The sequence below is a fragment of the Periplaneta americana genome, chromosome 12 (assembly GCF_040183065.1).
Source record: "Periplaneta americana isolate PAMFEO1 chromosome 12, P.americana_PAMFEO1_priV1, whole genome shotgun sequence".
NCBI lineage: Eukaryota > Metazoa > Arthropoda > Insecta > Blattodea > Blattidae > Periplaneta > Periplaneta americana.
In genome coordinates this window covers 118,826,857-118,846,231 of record NC_091128.1, presented here as the reverse complement: position 1 = coordinate 118,846,231, position 19,375 = coordinate 118,826,857, and the positions used below count along the sequence as shown (strand labels likewise).

Here is a 19,375-nt window from a genome sequence, read left to right as displayed (position 1 = left end):
TATTTTACACTAGAATGCAGAATTAATTGAACAGTCCTCGAAGAATTCGAAAGGTTGCTAAGAAAATTGACAAAAACTTTTCACTTGTCTAGAATAGAAAAATATAAATATATAAGCTTACGCCCACAAAACCGTACAATTTCACAAAAATACGAATAATAACTTACATTGCCATATAATAACATAATATACTTTAGCTTGTTCAGGTACGTAGAATAATTGCCTACTTAGATTGTATAAAATCATTTCACCCTGTGTATAGATACAAATTGTCTTGTGAAAAGAAATGTCTACCCAATTATACAATGTATTATAAGGCTATATTTTACGGCTAAAAAAACAATCAACAGAACCCAAGAAAATAGAACCATCAACAAATAAAGGATTAAAGGAAGGGTGCAGTTTATACCCACTTTATTTACTTTTTAGTTGGACGCTGTATCAACCACTTGGTTATTTAGCGTCGACGGAATTGGTGATAGCGAGATGGTATTTGGCGAGATGAGGCCGAGAATTCGCCATCAAATATCTGACACTCAAACCAAGTAATCAACCCAAGCGGGAATTGAACCCACGCCCGAGCACAACTTCGGACGGACAGGCAAGCGCCTTAGCCGACTGAGCTACGCCTGCGGCCACCCGCTTTATTAATCTCTATTTAGATTTTACGACAATAAAAAGTTATAGAAGCACGAGTATATGGAATACAAGAGCAAAAATAATTATTTTTTGATGTTCGAAAATTATTAAAATATAATACAGAACACTGAGGTTATATTAAAAATAGTCATATTTGTTTTACAGAAAATGTGTAAAGGGATATCATCTAAAAATACCAGAGAATGAAGTCAAAATTAATTTATTTTTTGGTAAGAACACGGTTAGATAAAAATGTGGCGAATAATCAAATATTGGAAAATGTAGAATACTTCAGATATCTTGGCTGCAACTGTACATACGAGAAGAATATACTGTTATACGTCTAATATAAAAAACGAACATTTCATAATAAGTGTGAGACAATACAGCGAACACCGAAAAATAAAAGACGAAAAGAAACATAATTTATAATTTTACCAGTTATGACGTAATGGGATTTAAAATTAGATTAAAACCAAAAAATATATTTCCAAATTGCAGGTAGAAGAGATGGGATTTTGAAGAAGAACTAAAGCTTGTACGAACTTAGGAGAACTATGAAGAAATAAATGAACTTAAAATATATTCATTCAAGCATTAAAGTACAGAAACAATAGCCTAATCGAAAATCTCAATCAGAACTTATGGAATAAGATAGTTTGTCAAAGATTGCTCAACAATAGGCCTATAACTTCGTGGGAGACGTAACCAAAAAAGAAAATATGGAGTGACCTGTGACATCGAAATAGGCTATATTGCGTAGGCCTACTACTTACATATTGCAGTGGAGACAGAAGACGACTGATCACGTCTAGTGGTACATTAGACCCAGGAACAAGTAAATCTACTTGAGCTCTAGATTACCAACGCCTGTAACACTAGTAAATTGGCAAAATGTAAAATATTTCTTTCTTTGGAAATTGAGATAAATAATGACGAAACCTTCTGTCCTCATCCGTCATTTTTCCGTCTTCTGCTACTGGTAAAGAACAACGCGAGGAAGAGAAAAATAAATTAAACTGAGTCACTGGCTGAGAAGGAACTGCCTATAGAAGGATTCACTAGAAGGTATGATGAACGGGAGAAATGTCAGGGCAAAAGAACTTATCAGAAGATAGACAACATTAAGATTTATGGATCATATGCGAAGACTAAGAGGAAGGCAGAAAATAGGAAAGATTGGAGAATGCTGGGTTTGCAGTGAAAGATCTGCCCTTTGTCAGAAAATTATGAATGATTGAATCCCGAACCTTTCAATAGTCGGTTCGTTTCCTGCCTTCAATCAATCAATCAATCAATCAATCAATCCAACCAATCAATCAATCGAAGGACGAGCATTTCGACTCCATGTGGATTTCACAAAACGCTTCCACTCTGTTCTGTTTTTTGCTAGTTACTTCCTGTTGGTAATTCGCATTTCCATACATTCCTTCTGAATTTCATCTTTCCATCTACTTCGAGGTCTTCCCAGTGGCCTTCTGTTGTTAAAGATGTTGTTTTGCGCTGCAGCAGTCACCCATACGTATAACATCTCTTGCCCAATTTAATCTTCTGGTCCGTATTAATGGCATAAAAGCTAAAATTATTCGAACCCAACTTAAGTTTTCAATAAAAGTTTTATTGCTCTCTTGTATGGTAACATACTCTATCTTCGGAAGTTAGTAGCAAATATTAAGAATTCCGTTCTTTTCTTTTTTTGTAATGTTCATCGTAAGAATTCCATGCAGTTTTTTTCAGGGAAAATGGGGTTATGAAGTAATTTTCTATTGCTACTGCAATGATGTCAAGGACGCTAATTTATTATGAAGAAATTGTGGCGGAACGGAAGTGAAATATTGAGTACATGAAGGAAAATTGTTCCAATAGACTTTTCGCCCACTACAAATTCTATACGGATTTAGTGTGATTTGATCTCGTGTCTCGGGCATGAAAATATTATGCTCTAGCTTTATGATTAACAGAAATTGAAGGGTTCAGAACCATAGTGGGCCAAACACCATTTACTAAAACCGTAGAAAACATGGGTTAAAATAAAGTATTACCATAATTCAATGGAAACATATAGCAAGTAATATAAAGTATACACATTAAAACTAAATGATATGTCAATCTTCATTAACCTGTTGCATTCACTTAAATTTTAATCCTTGCTTTCTCGGTTTTTAATAAATGGCGCTTGGCCCACTATGGCTCTGAACCCTTCAATTTTAAGAATTTAATTTGCATATCATTTGTTAATAAAGTGATTGTTCTTGTTTCAGAGATGCTGAAATGATACCGTTGTCGCTTTTATTATTAATAATCTAAAAGTATTTTAATGGACGCAGATCCGCTCGAAAGCACTTAAGAGAGTCAACGACCCAGTTTCAAGAGTATATTACATCTCCCGGTTCGGACAGACATCTGTCAAGTTTCCAGCTGTGCACGAAAAGTAGATAGGAGCTGCGAACGTTACCCACTGAGTGATATGTGGTCGTATAGAATTATAACAGTAGAAACGGGAGTTCTTTGAACTTGATCCTATATTACAAATTGTGGTCGTAAGTATAGAATTAATAATTAACTGTTGTTGTTTTCCATCAGAAGAAAATATTTTGACGCACAATCAACATAATTAATTTCCAGTTCTTCCATTTGATTGTCAGTATCGATAATCGAAAATCTACTAGAAGAAACTATTTTTGTATACAATTATGTAGTTTATTACCACGTATTTTTTTATCATGGTAGGCCTAATGATTATCATTAATCTCTCTCTTATAATTATATCATTATCTTATTTAATCTCATCACTTTCATTACATCGCCCTCGACTTCATTATCATTTTCATTACTATAATCATTTTCCTCGTCATAATTACTTCCATTATCGCCGTAGTCATTTCCAGCAACATAGTTCTCAAGATTGGCCTTATGATTGTTCTGAATATTATCTTTACCACCTTCCTCAGTTTCACTATTATCTTACTGATTTCCATTCTGATCTACTTAATCTTAATTCTTTTGTCTTCATCGTTTTCATTACTATTGTCATAATTTTCATTATCATTGTCGTCAGTTCACTTGTGACCCCAACCAGCAAAAAATTTCATTATTTGTGGATCTATGTTTACTAAACCGTTTTTGCTAATCTTCGTTTTTACTTCTCGTTCCTAAATTTTTGACCATTACTTTTGAAACACCGTGTATATGCCTTTAAGGCAGGAAACAGTAATAATATTGCCCAACTCTAAATTTTAGTATATTTGCGACTGTAAATGTAAAGTAATTAAAATGTATTAGGATCTTGATGTAGTGCGGTTTAAAGGACTACAGTGACATGTCATCCATTGTTAAATTCTACGCAAAAAGCTATCCTTCGGACGCCAATAGGCACTCAATAGCATTAATTATTATGAGTACATTTTCACTTTTCTCGACAATGAGCCCCATTTGATTAACCCTTCAGAACTCGTGTATTTTTTCGTAACGTATTCGGTCGCGTGGTGGACACCTGCCATTCAAATTATATTCTTGCTTTAGAGCAGAGGTTCTTTATCTTTTTTGGCCAAGACCCAAAGTTAACTGAGCGATAAACTTGCACGACCCATGGGCTTATTTTGAAGACGAACAGTGCTATTGCTATTGTAATGAAAACAAGTAAATAAGTGTTCTCCAACCAGGAGATTAACCGTGAAAGGAATGTGCTTACTATTGCGTCATGTCTTGGAGCGAAGTAGATAGATAATATTACCGTTATAACGTCAGTTTAAAAAACATGCACTCTTCTGCATAAGTTATTTCCTGTATGGAGGGATTAAAAGACCAGGAAATTAACCGTGATCTAATTTTGTAACTAGGGTAGTATGAGTATGTATGTATCAGTGTTATCGTTTGTGCTTTGAGAGTTAGCTAATGGAGATACGTCTATCCACGTGTGTGACCTTATAACATCTTATGACATCAACATTCATTCTTAGCATTACCCCGCTGCGTCTCATTCCCCAGAGACTTTCTCCTGGTTGGAGTACAGTAGCAATTATTTATTAATATAGAGTTGTAATATGTCATAATAAGCAATAATTATAAAATATAATCATTATCTGAAGTACTTTAATTAACATTTCTTTAATGTTATTTATTTGGGAAGCTACGGCGACCCATCTCGAAAGCCACGGCGACTCTTGTTTGAGTCGCGACCCATAGATTAAGAACCCCTGCTTTAGAGAATGAATATGAACAGTCTTTTCAATATCAAAGATTACATAAATGTGCTACCACGGTGTATACACAGTTTATTTATAAATAAATATAAAACAGTTTTGAAACAATTACTTTATTTATAATTGATACATAATAAATAATTTATGTGTAAATTTCAAATACTTCCTACATTTACCTAAAAAATTAACACTGGAAACACGTTTATGATCCTTGCTTTCTTGTAAAAATTTTTCTATAGCAAACAATAATACCTCAATAACTTGTATCTTATTGTCCTATTTTCCTTGGATTAACCTTCAAAAAATCTTTATTCCTGAATACTTTCTGCAGACATGTCTTTACTATACCTAGTTATGTACAAGCAGTTTAAACAGATATCTCTCAAATGGTCGGCACATGTTCGTTTTGAACATTTCACACATCATTTTTAGTCATTTTGTCTCGAGACCTACCAAATTGATAACAACGGCCCCTGGATCAATTCGTTTGTTTTGGGGCTGGCGTAGCGAATTCTTGAATTCCCAGTAACACTTGAGAACGCCTTCTGATCTACAATTCTTCGAAGTTTAATAGAACAAATTATTCCTAAAGATATAGTATATAACTCACAAAAGTGATAATAATTACCGAAACTTTGCAGAAATCGTAACGTAAAATGTCGCGTGGTTGACAATTGTCACCCAGAAGAATAAAACTTTAGGTACATCAGTTAACTATATGAGCAATATCAAGACTGAAACTAAAGAATTTGATTTTGAAGATATGTAAAGCCTCACGATTGTAAACTTTTTTTTTTTTCAAGAAATTGGTTACAACCCGTGTTTCGCCTGAGGTATATCACTGGGGATTTACAGTGTAGTATGCAGTAATAATAAGATTATTCTTGCGGAGTGCGGAAGGTATAGGGTAAGGTTGCCTAATTCCGTGACATATTTAATGAAGTCTATATTTATGCCAAAATTGTAATAACAATTTTCAAATAACACTTAAATGACGTTATTTGGACCTTCAACTACAGTTTTTACAAAATTCAGTGTCAACAGTTTCACAGGTTTGGTATATAATATATGATTATACATTGTTATATAGTGGTTCCTAAATCCGTGACAGGGATCCAAATTCCGTGATAATGATTTCCTAATTCCGTGATACTAAAATAATCCTGATTAACTGCTCAGAAAACAAACGTGTATTTGTAAAAACACATTAAAGTCATGGTGTATTGTTTTAATATGGATTAAGAAAGAAATTACAACATAGAAAAAGGGCCTAAGTGACAAATTTCATATAAATTACCTTGTGTAACTACAGGAATACATATTACATATTAATGTATTATACACAAAATAAACTGAATGTTAAATTTATTTCTCATTATTTATATCCCTAACAACAGCAGTAATTAAGTTAAATATATACACTATTATTTTATTATAATTATAATTGATGTTTTCTATAACATATTTCTATTATTATTTCCAAGAACTATTTTCTTTCATAGACATTAATTTTCATAATTTAGCATTGGCATCACTAATCGAGTGAGCCAGGAAGGAGAAAAATGAAAAAAAATCCGAAAATGGGAAAGCTCCTGTAGCATTTTTATTGTCTCATAATGTTTCAATAATCGTACACATTGATTCAGCTGACTATAATCTACAGTAATATATCATTTATATAATGCTATATTAATTCGTACATCAAATATAAATGTTTCTTCAGGAGCGGTCACAAGAGAAAAAAAAAAAACTTACTGGTTAACCACTTTTCACTGAACAAAAGCTTCTGCAGTCGACTGCTTCTATTCAAAAGGCGGGTAGTCAATAGAAATGAAAAGAAGACATCTCCTGGCATCTGTTAGGTATTTCAAAAACTTAAAAGTCAGAGTCCACAACTCCATGGTAGTCAATTGAAATTTTATCACGGGATTAGGGGTATCACGGAATTACGCACCTTTACCTTCCTTGAGGAAGGCAGCGATCTAAACGGTGTTGAAGTGGAGTTTGAGTACCATGTGCGGACGAGTAGTTCGTAGTGCTTTAGGTCGAGCTAGGAAGTACAACAATGAAAAGAAACACGCTGGTTGACAAGTGTCCCTCACTGAAGAGTTAGCAAGTAGCCTACTAATCACAATATCTCCGTAATGAGTGATATTAGTGCACTTGTTATAATTAATCCAATCAGTATTATGCATTCATCGCGCACTGTTGTGCTTGGACAGTATTTTACGAACGAATCTTATAATTTGCGAATGACATGCATAGATGGCTTCGCAAACATGCGAGAACATTGTGGTAGTTTACACATTTCGTCTTCAAATTGATATCTACATACATAAATAAGTTTACATTAAAAAGTATCATTATTGTTTTATAGATTATTATAGTGCTTACTTACTTATTGGCTTTTAAGGAACCCGGAGGTTCATTGCCGCCCTCACATAAGCCCGCCATTGGTTCCTATCCTGAGCAAGATTAATCCAGTCTCTACCATCATATCCTATCTCCCTCAAATCCATTTCAATATTATATTCTCATCTACGTCTCGGCCTCCCCAAAGGTCTTTTGCCCTCCGGCCTCCCAACTAACACTCTATATGCATTTCTGGATTCGCCCATACGTGCTACATGTCCTGCCCATTTCAAACGTTTGGATTTTATGGTCCTAATTATGTCAGGTGAAGTATACAATGCGTGCAGCTCTGTGTTGTGTAACTTTCTCCATTCTCCTGTAACTTCATCCCTCTTAGCCCCAAATATTTTCCTAAGAACCTTATTCTCAAACACCCTTAACCCTTTGTTGCCGGACATAAGAAAAAATTAAAATAAATCCGTTTTCTTTAGTGAATGTTGTTAGAATATGAATTCAAAACATACAGTAATTTTTTCAGAAATTTTTTATTTTTTATTTTATTTATTTTTTTTTTGAAGGTCGTATTTCTATGTACAGTACTGTCAGTATCCTTGATGGATATTATTTATCAGGTTGCACGTAATTTCTGGCGGTTTGTTATTCTTCCAGGTCTTCCAGTATGCAAAATAAATCACGGTACTTCTAAGTACCGTCAGGCAACTAAGGGTTAATCTCTGTTCCTCTCTCAAAGTGAGAGTCCAAGTTTCACAACCATACAGAACAACCAGTAATATAATTGTTTTATAAATTCTAACTTTCAGATTTTTTGACAGAAGACTAGATGACAAAAGCTTCTCAACCGAATAATAACAGGCTTTTCCCATATTTATTCTGCGTTTAATTTCCTCCCGAGTGTCATTTATGTTTGTTACTGTTGCTCCAAGATATTTGAATTTTTCCACCTCTTCGAAGGATAAATCTTCAATTTTTATAGTTCCATTTCGTACAATATTCTGGTCACGAGACATAATCATATACTTTGTCTTTTCGGGATTTACTTCCAACCCAATCGCTTTACTTGCTTCAACTAGAATTTCCGCGTTTCCCCTAATCGTTTGTGGATTTTTTCCTAACATATTCACGTCATCCGCATAGACAAGAAGCTGATGTATCCCGTTCAATTCCAAACCCTCTGAATATAGTGCTGGCACTCCGAAAAGATAAGAACGAAATAAATATGATTACTAATGCTGGTGATTAAGATAATGAAGTTGTGGCAATGGTTTAGAAAATTATGTTGATTATGAAAATTTGATGATGATACTAACGGTAATGACAGTGACTAGAATAAAATATATAATTAGACACTATAAATAACTTTAAGAATCGGGATGATGTTAGTAGTATTTTGTGTCAAAACATATGCCCATACGATTTCCCATTTCACGTTTAACATAATTCCTTTTACCGTTATTCGAACGTTCCCCGTTGAATTGAGAGTTTGCATGGGCTTAATAACATTGTTCTCTTGATTTCACTTCGGTTTATCGTGCTTCTCCTCTCCAAGTTCAAGAACAATGGATCACCTGTGTTTCACCATGACGTGCTGAATATGTATTTCTTTACATACTGTTTTGCATACTTGCAGTTCAAGGTACTGTTTTACACTTGAATTGAGGTCTTACAATTGCCCTAGTTAGATACAGATTCAAAGCAGAATTTCTTAAATTTCACTTCAAACATATTAGTTAGCAAAATAATCACATTCATTCTACTCTACTTCTCTGAGACTATACTAAACATAAGAATTTAACCATAAATTCAAAACGTACTGTACACAAAAGTAATTGTATTACATGACATGCCTTTCATACGAAGTAAATTGGTTATAAATAACAAACGATCGAATTTTGGTTGCATTCTGTAGCACATGGAAGAAATTATAAGTAATGTCATTGACGAATTTAATCACATGTTTAATACCATAAACAAGACGATATATTTTTTAAGAAAGTAAACAAAATTAGAGTTTTGTAAAATGATAGCAGCACATTCTATCATGTGCGTCCTGTGCAAGCGATCGAACAAACATTTGTGAAACGTAAAATTTGATTACACAAAGAAAAAATGATGTTCGTAAAATGTATGCTTAGGTTGTGGGTTCGAATCTAGCTTGGACTGACTACCTGATTTTTTTTTTCTTCCGAGGATTTTATAAACAATAATCTCACTAGAGATTTTGATTTATCTAGAGAAAATCAAAACTCGAGTGGGATTTAATTGACTGTTACACGATTAGAAGAAAGTATATAAAGATTAGAAGAAATAAAGTACTCTAATATAATAAAATATTGACTTACTGAAATTGTATTTCACTAATGCTAGCTTCATCAAAACGTTTAAATGGAGTCGCCATTTTCAGTTGACTGTCTATGCTGCAAACAAATCACGATTGCAAAGCATGTTTTATAGTACCGTAAAGAATTTGCAGCTTTAAATGTTGGCAAATACAACAACAAATGCTAGGGTAGTGATAAAAACAAACAAATGCTAGGGAAGCGATAAAATTGTGCTATAAGCAGCCATGATTGGTTGAAAGATGTCCTTTCGTACCGTTGTATTGGTCAAAAGTAGTATGACGTAGTGAATTTTATCTACAGAAAATCAAAACTCGAGTGTGGTTTAATTGACTAATACACGATTAGAAGAAAGTATATAAATATTAGAAGAAATAAAGTACTCTAATACAATAAAATATTAATTGACTTACTAAAATTCTATTTCAATAATGTTAGCTTCAACAAAACTTTTGAACGGAGCTGCTATTTTCAGTTGACTATCTATGCGGGAAACAAATGACGGTCGCAAAGCGTGTTTTATAATATCGTAAAGAATTTGCATTTTGAAATGTTGGCAAACAAAGAAACAAATGCTAGGGAAGTAATAAAAGAAACAAATGCTAGGCAAGTGATAAGAACAAACAAATGCTAGGGAAGTGATAAAATTGTAGCGATAAACAGCCATGATTGGTTGAAACACATCCTGTCGTACCGTTTTATTGGTCAAAAGTTGTATAACGCAGTAAAAGTGTAATAGTACAGTAACTTCAAAACAATTTCTTTTTGCAATGGCAGAACCCTTTAGTTGCCGTTATTCACCCTGTATCTACGACCTCGCTCATAGATATCGCCAGTGCCAACAAGAATAAACCACTTCAGAGATTATCCATAATGCATCAACCGTGGTGGATCTACATTACACTCGTAACGAATGAACGAAAGGAAAGAAAGAAAGAAAGAAAGAAAGAAAGAAAGAAGAAACGAATGAATAAATGAATGACGATGTTGGAAAATTGTTGGGATGTCACAGGAAAACAGGACTACCCAAAGAAAATTTCTGTATTTCCTGTATCACGGACTTGCCCAAGACGAATTTTAAATTCAGGAGAGATCGTGGTTTGAAACCGGGGCTCCTGACTTACAACCCCAGTACACTAGTAATGCGCCATCGTGATCTGAATATTTATTATGCTTCTTGTTGAAAATAATGATAGAGAGGTTCCAAAACTGAAGACGGCACTGCATGTGCAATAGTTTATCCTACTCACATCATGCTGCATACATTACCAACATTTTATACAGTTTACTCTTCTGAACTATATGCAATTAAAAAGGCCTTTGAGAATGTACTAAAACATCCTGATAGCGATCGGTATCTGCTCTTCACGGATTCTCAATCTGCCATAAAAGCCCTACATAACTCATCCTCTAAATCTCCACTGATCAACGAAATTCGACATTATTACACTGAAATCTACAATCAATCAAAGCAAATTATCATAATCTGGATTCCTTCCCACCAGGGTCTGCATGGGAATGAACAAGCCGATATGGCAGCAAAAGAAGCAACTCGTCTTCCTATACAGGATATGGACATAGCCACTTGGAATAGTGATATAGCCACTCATCTTAAAACAAAGTTAAATGATCTATGGTACTCCAACTGGCTTCAAACATCTACTAGCAGTCGCCCTGGTTGGCAAGTTGGTATAGCGCTGGCCTTCTATGCCCAAGGTTGCGGGTTCGATCTCGGGCCAGGTCGATGGCATTCAAGTGTGCTTAAATGTGACAGGCTCATGTCAGTAGATTTACTGGCATGTAAAAGAACTCCTGCGGGACAAAATTCCGGCACATCCGGTGATGCTGATATAACCTCTGCAGTTGCGAGCGTCGTTAAATAAAACATAACATTTTCTACTAGCAAACTCTGGGAAATTAGAACTGCTTTCAGATTATCATATCCAACTAATCATCTATCACGCAGGAATCAAGTTCTCATCAACCGACTACGTATTGGACATACCAAGCTCACACATGGTTTAAAGAAGAAACCTCCTCCAGTTTGTAACACTTGCAGTGAAACTCTTTCTGTGAAACACATCATCCAGGACTGTCCTCAATACAATCAGTTACGACAACTAAAAATCCCCAACGATATAGCAAGATCTCTTGGTGAACCTTCTCACTGCAATAGTGTCATAAAGTTTTTCAAGTTGACTGGATTGTTTGATAAAATTGTGTAATATTCTTTTTTATTTTTTTTTTTATTTTACGACTTGCTAAATGTTAGATATTGTTAAAATTAATTCGTGTCGCGATATGACTTTTGTTATAAGTTAAAGCGACAATAAATAAATAAATAGAAAAAAAAAATGATAGAGAGACGGAGTCCAAGTATTCACCTTGAGATTATCTGACATTCGCCTTACAGAAGGTATCGTAACCATGTTATAAGCCTTAGCGAGATTCGAACCCTTGTCCGTAGCAGCCTATATCTCTAGTCCAACCCACAATCTTCTGAGATACGTCACAAATTAAAATGCTGTGTTTAAAATTCAAAAGTTTCGGATTATACGTAATATTTAATAAAAAACGGCAATACCAGTACCTAATAATTGATTTAAAACACAAGCCGTGTAAATTCTTCGTTATAGACTGTATATGTATATATTTATAAGAAATGGTTTTAGCACTTAAAGCCGCTATTGGTTTCTGACTCTAATCATTGTTCATAACAACATTTGTACTGTTATTTTCATTGGCGTCATTCTTTACTATTAAAATGTTTGCCTCCTTGCCCACCTCTTGTGCGGAACAAGTTAAATTTTAGATTATATAAAATCGTTTACTTGTCTCTCCTTTTGAATGGGGAGTTTCCGCAAAACACTCCGTTGGAAAGCTAGGCGAGAAAACATTGTCGTGGAGAGAGAGAAGGTGATCTCTTGGTAGTAAACCTGACATCCAAAGGGTTGGTAAACAATTCATGAAGCATCTGCGTATTCGAAGCCTTGGGCAATATAAACCGGCACTTCTTTCGAACATGACTGGGAGGCCATTGTGTAACCAAACCTGCCATCACCAAAGACCCGTGTCTTATAGATCAGATATTCCAATTCCGAAACCACCAACAGCATCTTATTTTGTTCGTACAAAATGTGTACTATAGGTATATAATAACAATAATAATAATAATAATAATAATAATAATAATAAAATATTATTTTATTATTATTAAATTTTACTGAAATTTATGAGCGTACGATACCACGATTTGTAAATTTATTAGTTAACAATATCATTATATTTCCTTTGAATGTCCACATCAAAAAATTTTGGTTTCCAACGCTGGTTCCCATGTGTCTTTTGTTGGTGATATCGCCATCTTGTGATGTCATCTTCATGTAACGTATCTTTGACGTCATAATTTCTATGTGATGTTATTTTATAGCCAGTATCGTAATATATACTATTTCCAATTTTCTTTCGAATGGGATAGTAGAGCCATAGAAAGACTATGTAATAGTACATTATGCAACGAACCTATAATGGTAGTAATTAAGACCCGACTATGTTTATGAAACGAGCGCAAGCGAGTTTCATAATTTTCATACGAGTGTCTTAATTACCATTATAGGCAAGATTCATACGACTTTTTATGCTCGACCATATTTCTAACTTGAAATTATTTATAAGTATTCATGTTATTGTTATCTAAGTGAGGAGCGGAACTGACCTTGGCAATTGCCTACCTCGTAAATTGTGAGATGTGCGCAGACGCGAAAGTATTGATTTTTTCCGAGAAACAGATGTCGACGACCTTGATATAATCTAGAGAGTAAAAGAAACAATCTTAATATAACCTTGAAATTGAATTATACATTGAAAAACGATATATGACAAATTGAATTTATTTGAATATTATTTACAATTACCGCTAATTATTATAGTAACAGAACTGACTTTATTTCAAATGTAGGTTATTTATTGTGCAATTGGTGAAATCGATACTTGCGCTTTCATATGGTGCTTTCGGATTGGCGGAACACCTGAACTTTAATGAATAGGTGTACTTTAATGAGGTCCATTAAAGCGCTGCTACCAGGTGTATAATTGCTACATTTCGGCATGGTCGAGCATAAAAGTATTATAAAATGACCTCACAGGCGAGAATTAAAGACGAAAAAACAAATACAGCAAATCTCTCATTGATACAAAATTTTTGTTACTCCACCCCCCCTCATAATATAACTCAAGAAATTTCTAATACAAATTGTAATAACTACTATACTATCGAGTACGACTGATAACTGTAAGGGGTTCGTCTTACTTTTGCCTACGAGTCCAACGTAAAATGAAGCCGATATAAACATTCTTGACTACTGTAACGTCTTTAATTATCATTCACTTATATGCATAATGGACATTAATAATTTGTGTATTCAATATTTGCCTCTCGGGCAGTATTCAATCTTTCTGGGTAGGTACGTAATAGTGTAACAAAAAGATGTAATCCCATTCCATGTCATTTAGAACAGTCACGACAATACCTATGCATGTTTAGAATCTACACTCCGGCCTTCAATTTTTTCCGACACGCACGACGATGTTAAGATCTGGTGATGTACTAGGCCAGGCCTGGGGGATTTATGCTTGAGCGATGTTCACATAGCGGTCTCCTTCTACTCCCGCAATTGTGTTCATCGTTGACATAAGAATCGATCATTGGCGTGCAATATGTAAGCTACATTTACATTTGTTATAAACAGAACATTAAATGCAGTATTAATGTACATATGTGAGTGAAGCACGTCTTTCACTCATTGTGAATAACACGTCATTGAACTTCTGCATTGTTTATCCACCTGTTCAAGTTGGTTTCTCTGTGAGAGCGAGAGCGCTCGGAGGGAAGCTTGCCCCCAGCCCTGTACTAGGCCATTCTACGTTCCCGAAGTACTCAATGTTGCTATCGTACATGAGCTTTTGTGTTGCGTTTGCCTTAAAACATAATGTTGTATCGAGCATAAATGAAACCATATAATCAAGGAAGTTATCAGGATACCTAAAAAACGGAAGCAATTCGTTATCTAAAACGGTATTCATGAAATAGTTCCTAGTCCATCTATTCAATTCTATTATCCCCTTGAGAGAAGGGGCACTAACTGGGGACTTCAATCGTTGTAGGCCCCTTTGAGTGGGTCCATTGTACTACCCGGAATGGAATGTGAATTCCCTAAGGTCTCCCGCGCTACAAATTCCCCTGCGAGCCGCCCCCGAACTCCCCTATAGCCTGCAGAATCCGTTTTACTTTTCCACGTAGGCATCACCACGGCCCCCTACTCCGATCCTATGAGTTACCTTGAGCCACAGGGCAGAGCCTATAGTGCGTAGCATTTCCACCAGGAACTAATGACCACAAACTGCACCACGGAGTCCAAGTTCGATGGCGATCCGCTGCCGGATCTACATCAGAGCAATCCCGAAATATTGGAAAGAAACGAGATGATGATTAAAGACGGAAATGTAAATTATGATGGTGAAATGAGTACGAGGTCCAACGCCGAAAGTTACCCAGCAATTCTGCTTAACTTATTGAATTAAGGGAAAATCTCGAAGAAAACTTCAACAGGTAATTTGTGCCAACGAGGATTAGAACCCGGGCACCATTGTTTCACGGTCAGACATGCTAACTGTTATTCCACAGCGGTAGACGTTGCTAGTCCATGATACACCTCCCCCTTTGTTAATTTAGGTAAGATTGCATACCGTTCGGGGAAAGGGGGCAAAATGGTGGGCACACAAATTATTGATGTGAAATATAGGGTAAAGATTGGTAATATCGTGGTATAAGTAATATTATGATTGTTCTTTTTGAGAATTTATTACAATTTTACTGAGCGAGAGGAAGCTCGGTTTTTTGCGTTAACGTATTAAGGGAATGTTCGATGACAAGTTGCTGCACAAAACCGGTTCTTCTCTCGCTCAGTAAAATTGTAATAAATTCTCAAAGATAACTATCACAATATTACTCGTATCACTATATTACCAACCTTTACCCTAATGTATGTAAAAAAAAATAAATAAAGAAGTTATAATGACAAGTGTGTCTATAGGAGTTTGCTTCATTTTCGATCGCTAGGCAAAGATTATGATCTAACCCAGGGGTTCTTAACCTATAGGTCGCGTGGCTTTCTTGATGGGTCGCCGTAGCTTCCAGAAAAAATAAAATTAAAGAAATGTTAACAAAGTACTTGGGATTATGATTATATTTTATAATTATTCCTTATTATGAAATATTACAACTTTGTATTAATAAATAATTGCTACACTTATTTGCTTGATTTTATTACAATAGAACTGTTTAATTTCAAAATAGGCCCATGGGTCGCGCAAGTTTATCTCTCAGTTAACTTTGGGTCTTGATCTAACCTGTACTCTTTCTTCCATTATTGCTAATAATCTTCAAAAGAACTTTCTGTTCCTCTAATAATAGTAACCCATCAAAATCTTTTCTAAGTTTAAGCATAATACATCCCGTAATTGATTGATTCTTCCCATCTTGGTGGGCACTTAACCTACTTGATATGTGTGTTAGTCTTATCCGAAATGGGTATTGTGTTCTGAATGTGAAGTGAGAGTATGGTCATAAAGTATCCAATCTGGAACACATCTTACAATGACTCGACATTACAAAGCACTGGCATGCTATACGAACGTTATAATCTAAAGAAAAAATTTGAACTATCTTGTGGTAGGTCATTACCACATCTTGAGGACCAGTGTCTCAAGTATCTTTGTGGGTCAAGTGAAAATTAGGGCTATTTCTAATTTATCACTTTATATATGGCATACGTGGAACTCTAATACAGAGATTAAAACAATATAATACTTATACTTCACTCAGATTCAGCTCCCCACAATAATATAACCGCTAGTTTGACCCCAGCAAAGTCTCTATGATTTATTTTGTAATAGACCTATATACATCGGAATATTCTGTTTATCTTGTCAGTCTTGTCCATCCATTCTTCTGTTATTATTTTCACGTATTATAGCGTCTATATTGGACTTACATAAATGAATAGAAAAAAAAATTAGAACAAAAGTACGCCTTTGTAAATTCTTACGTCATATTCCATGAACATTATGAACGAGTTTATTCACATACACAAGGGGATTCCGCATATACTTATAGCCTACTTGGAAGAGTTTTACGTCTTTTGGAATTCCTTCAAAATTTTTTAAATTATTGCTATAGACGCAATGAAATATTCTGTTCAGATTTTACGTAATCACTTGTACACCTAAATTTCCTTATATTCTATCTCATCACTAATAATTATTGAATAAAAGTACTTTCCGAAGGGTAGCTTCCATTTGAAAATAATAATCATAAATACTCATAATGTTTATTTTTATTTTTATGTGTTTATTATGCTGTTCTTTTGGCAAACCTTACTGAAGGGCAGCTACCCTTGTGGGATTTATATATATATATATATATATATATATATATATATATATATATATATAACCCATGTTGGGAGGGGGTTGAAGTAAACTTAAAAATAATGTTAGTGACTTGTGTTTTGACATGGACGGAAAATAGATGCGTGCACAATACTTGCATAAATATAGAAAGTTACTACATGATTGCCATTACGTACAAATGGATTAAAACGATGATAATATTTGTGGGATATTTTCATATATATATATATATATATATATATATATATATATATATATATATATTTATATGTATTTTTTTATAATTTATTGACAACTTACTGTGGTTTATGTCGATTTGATTTTTTTCTGTATGAATTTTATGATTGGAGAAATACTTATGTATTTTTTTTCCAAGCGAGCAGATGTTCCGTAAGTTGTCAAATTATCAAAAAAGGTTTGTGGAAACTGACTTATGTCACTTTTCCCGAGCACTGCAGAATTAAAAGTGAAGCCAGGGTATTCCGCAGTCATAACATTTATTGCTACCAAAATATGAGATGGTTCATATTCAGTTTTGTCTTGTTTAAAGCTAACCACACGAGGAGGAAGTGCCACTTCGTATGAAAAGATATCGTTTGTTATGTATCTAATCAAAACTAATCAGCAAGAATTTAACTCAGCAACTAGTGTTTATAATGAGTACATGATTAAGATAGTGATAATGACAATAGTAATGATAGTAGTATTAATAATAATAATAATAATAATAATAATAATAATAATAATAATAATAATATGAAATTAATCCAGAGTAATATAAAATTAGGCAAATAACTCTGAGAACTTCGCACATGCCGGTATTAAAGAAAGTACAAATTACCGAATTATTTAGAGGAGATTAACCGTAAAAATTGCAAAAAGTTCAACTCAAAAGCTGTTTACTAAAGATCTTTAAGGGCGAAGTATGAGATATGTTGTAGTCTTGAAGTAGCATACTTTTGATGCACAATAATAATAATAATAATAATAATAATAATAATAATAATAATAGTAATCATAATTCCAGGCACCATAAAGATTTGGCAGAAATATCTCCTAAGAACCTCTTGCATATTAAAAACAGAGTAATATTTTAAATATAAATCACCGAATTATTTATAGACGATCAACTGTAAAAGTTGTAAAAATTTCAACTCAAAAACTGTTTATTCTGGATCTTCAAGAAGAAGGCATACTAGTTAAAAATAGCACCCTTATGATATAATTTAAATTTAATAATAATAATAATAATAATAATAATAACAATAATAATACATATATTCCAGAGACAAAATATTCATAAAAATGTGGCAGAAATATCTCCTGAGGACATTTCCTATATCAAATATATAGTAATATAAATTAACGAATTATTAATTAGTCAAACGTAAAAGCTGTAAAAATTTTGACTCAAAAGCTGTTTTCCATATCATTAAGGATAAAGTACGCTCTAGTGTAGAAATAACACCCACTTGGTACAGTTTGAATTCAGTAATAATAATAATAATAATAATAATAATAATAATAATAATAAATTATGTAAGAAATTTATTTAATAAACAGTAAAACATGCTAGTGTTTGTTATCAAGTTCTGTTCGTACCTTGTGAGGAACCATTATAGTGTTGACAATTGTCTTGTGGTAACAGCGGGGCTACCAGAAACACTTTAGAAAGTCAAAATTTCCCGATGTACCGCCGCTACAGTACTGTATTTGAACTAAATGACACTCTCAGAACACACGTCCTACCATGCCTTTACCACTGGCCACTGTACTTGTTGCACATACGATCTGGTTTGCCGATGGAAGTCAACTAGATTGTTGCCGACAGCGTTCCCCTGGTTTTGTTTCTCCGACCAAACCTTCCTTATGCTTCATCTACCGATTTTCTTCCTGTCACTAATGAAATGGTCATGTTTTGAGCTCCCTGTCCCCCACCCTGCACCCCTTCACCTGTCCCTTCTCTTTAATGTGTCTCTTCTAGAGAGTGTTAAAGGCATCTCTTGAGATGGGCGTTGCCGTGCTGCATTGGGCCACCTGTACTCTCTGTATATGCCTGCGGTGGGGAGATTTCACTCCTGGTCTGATGCCGAGCAACAAGTATTACTGCCTCTCACTTATGAAGGAAGGAAGCGAGAGAGATGCAGAAACTTTTCTTCCTATCTGCACTACTCCGTCTCTTGTTTGCCCCAATTATGAGGATCGATTTGTTATGCTCGATATATTTTAGCGGAATGCAGCTCGATTACTTGTTGAGTTACTTAATGGCATATCCTTAATTTTACTTCTCATAGCCATTATAGTCGCGGATATAACATAAGATTAAGGTAAAACCAGAAATGATATAACAAGATC

At 34.4% G+C, this 19,375-nt stretch overlaps 1 protein-coding gene across 1 annotated transcript in view; it reads right to left on the bottom strand.

Annotated features, from left to right (window-relative positions):
• The window catches only part of LOC138710844 (uncharacterized), a 118,392-nt gene extending 99,477 nt beyond the window's left edge, over positions 1-18,915 (bottom strand). The window contains exon 1 of the mRNA XM_069842007.1: positions 18,623-18,915. Within this exon, the coding sequence (XP_069698108.1) occupies positions 18,623-18,637 (15 nt within the window). The 5' untranslated portion in view covers positions 18,638-18,915. The remainder of the gene's footprint in view (positions 1-18,622) is intronic.
• Between the last annotated feature and the right edge of the window lie 460 nt (positions 18,916-19,375).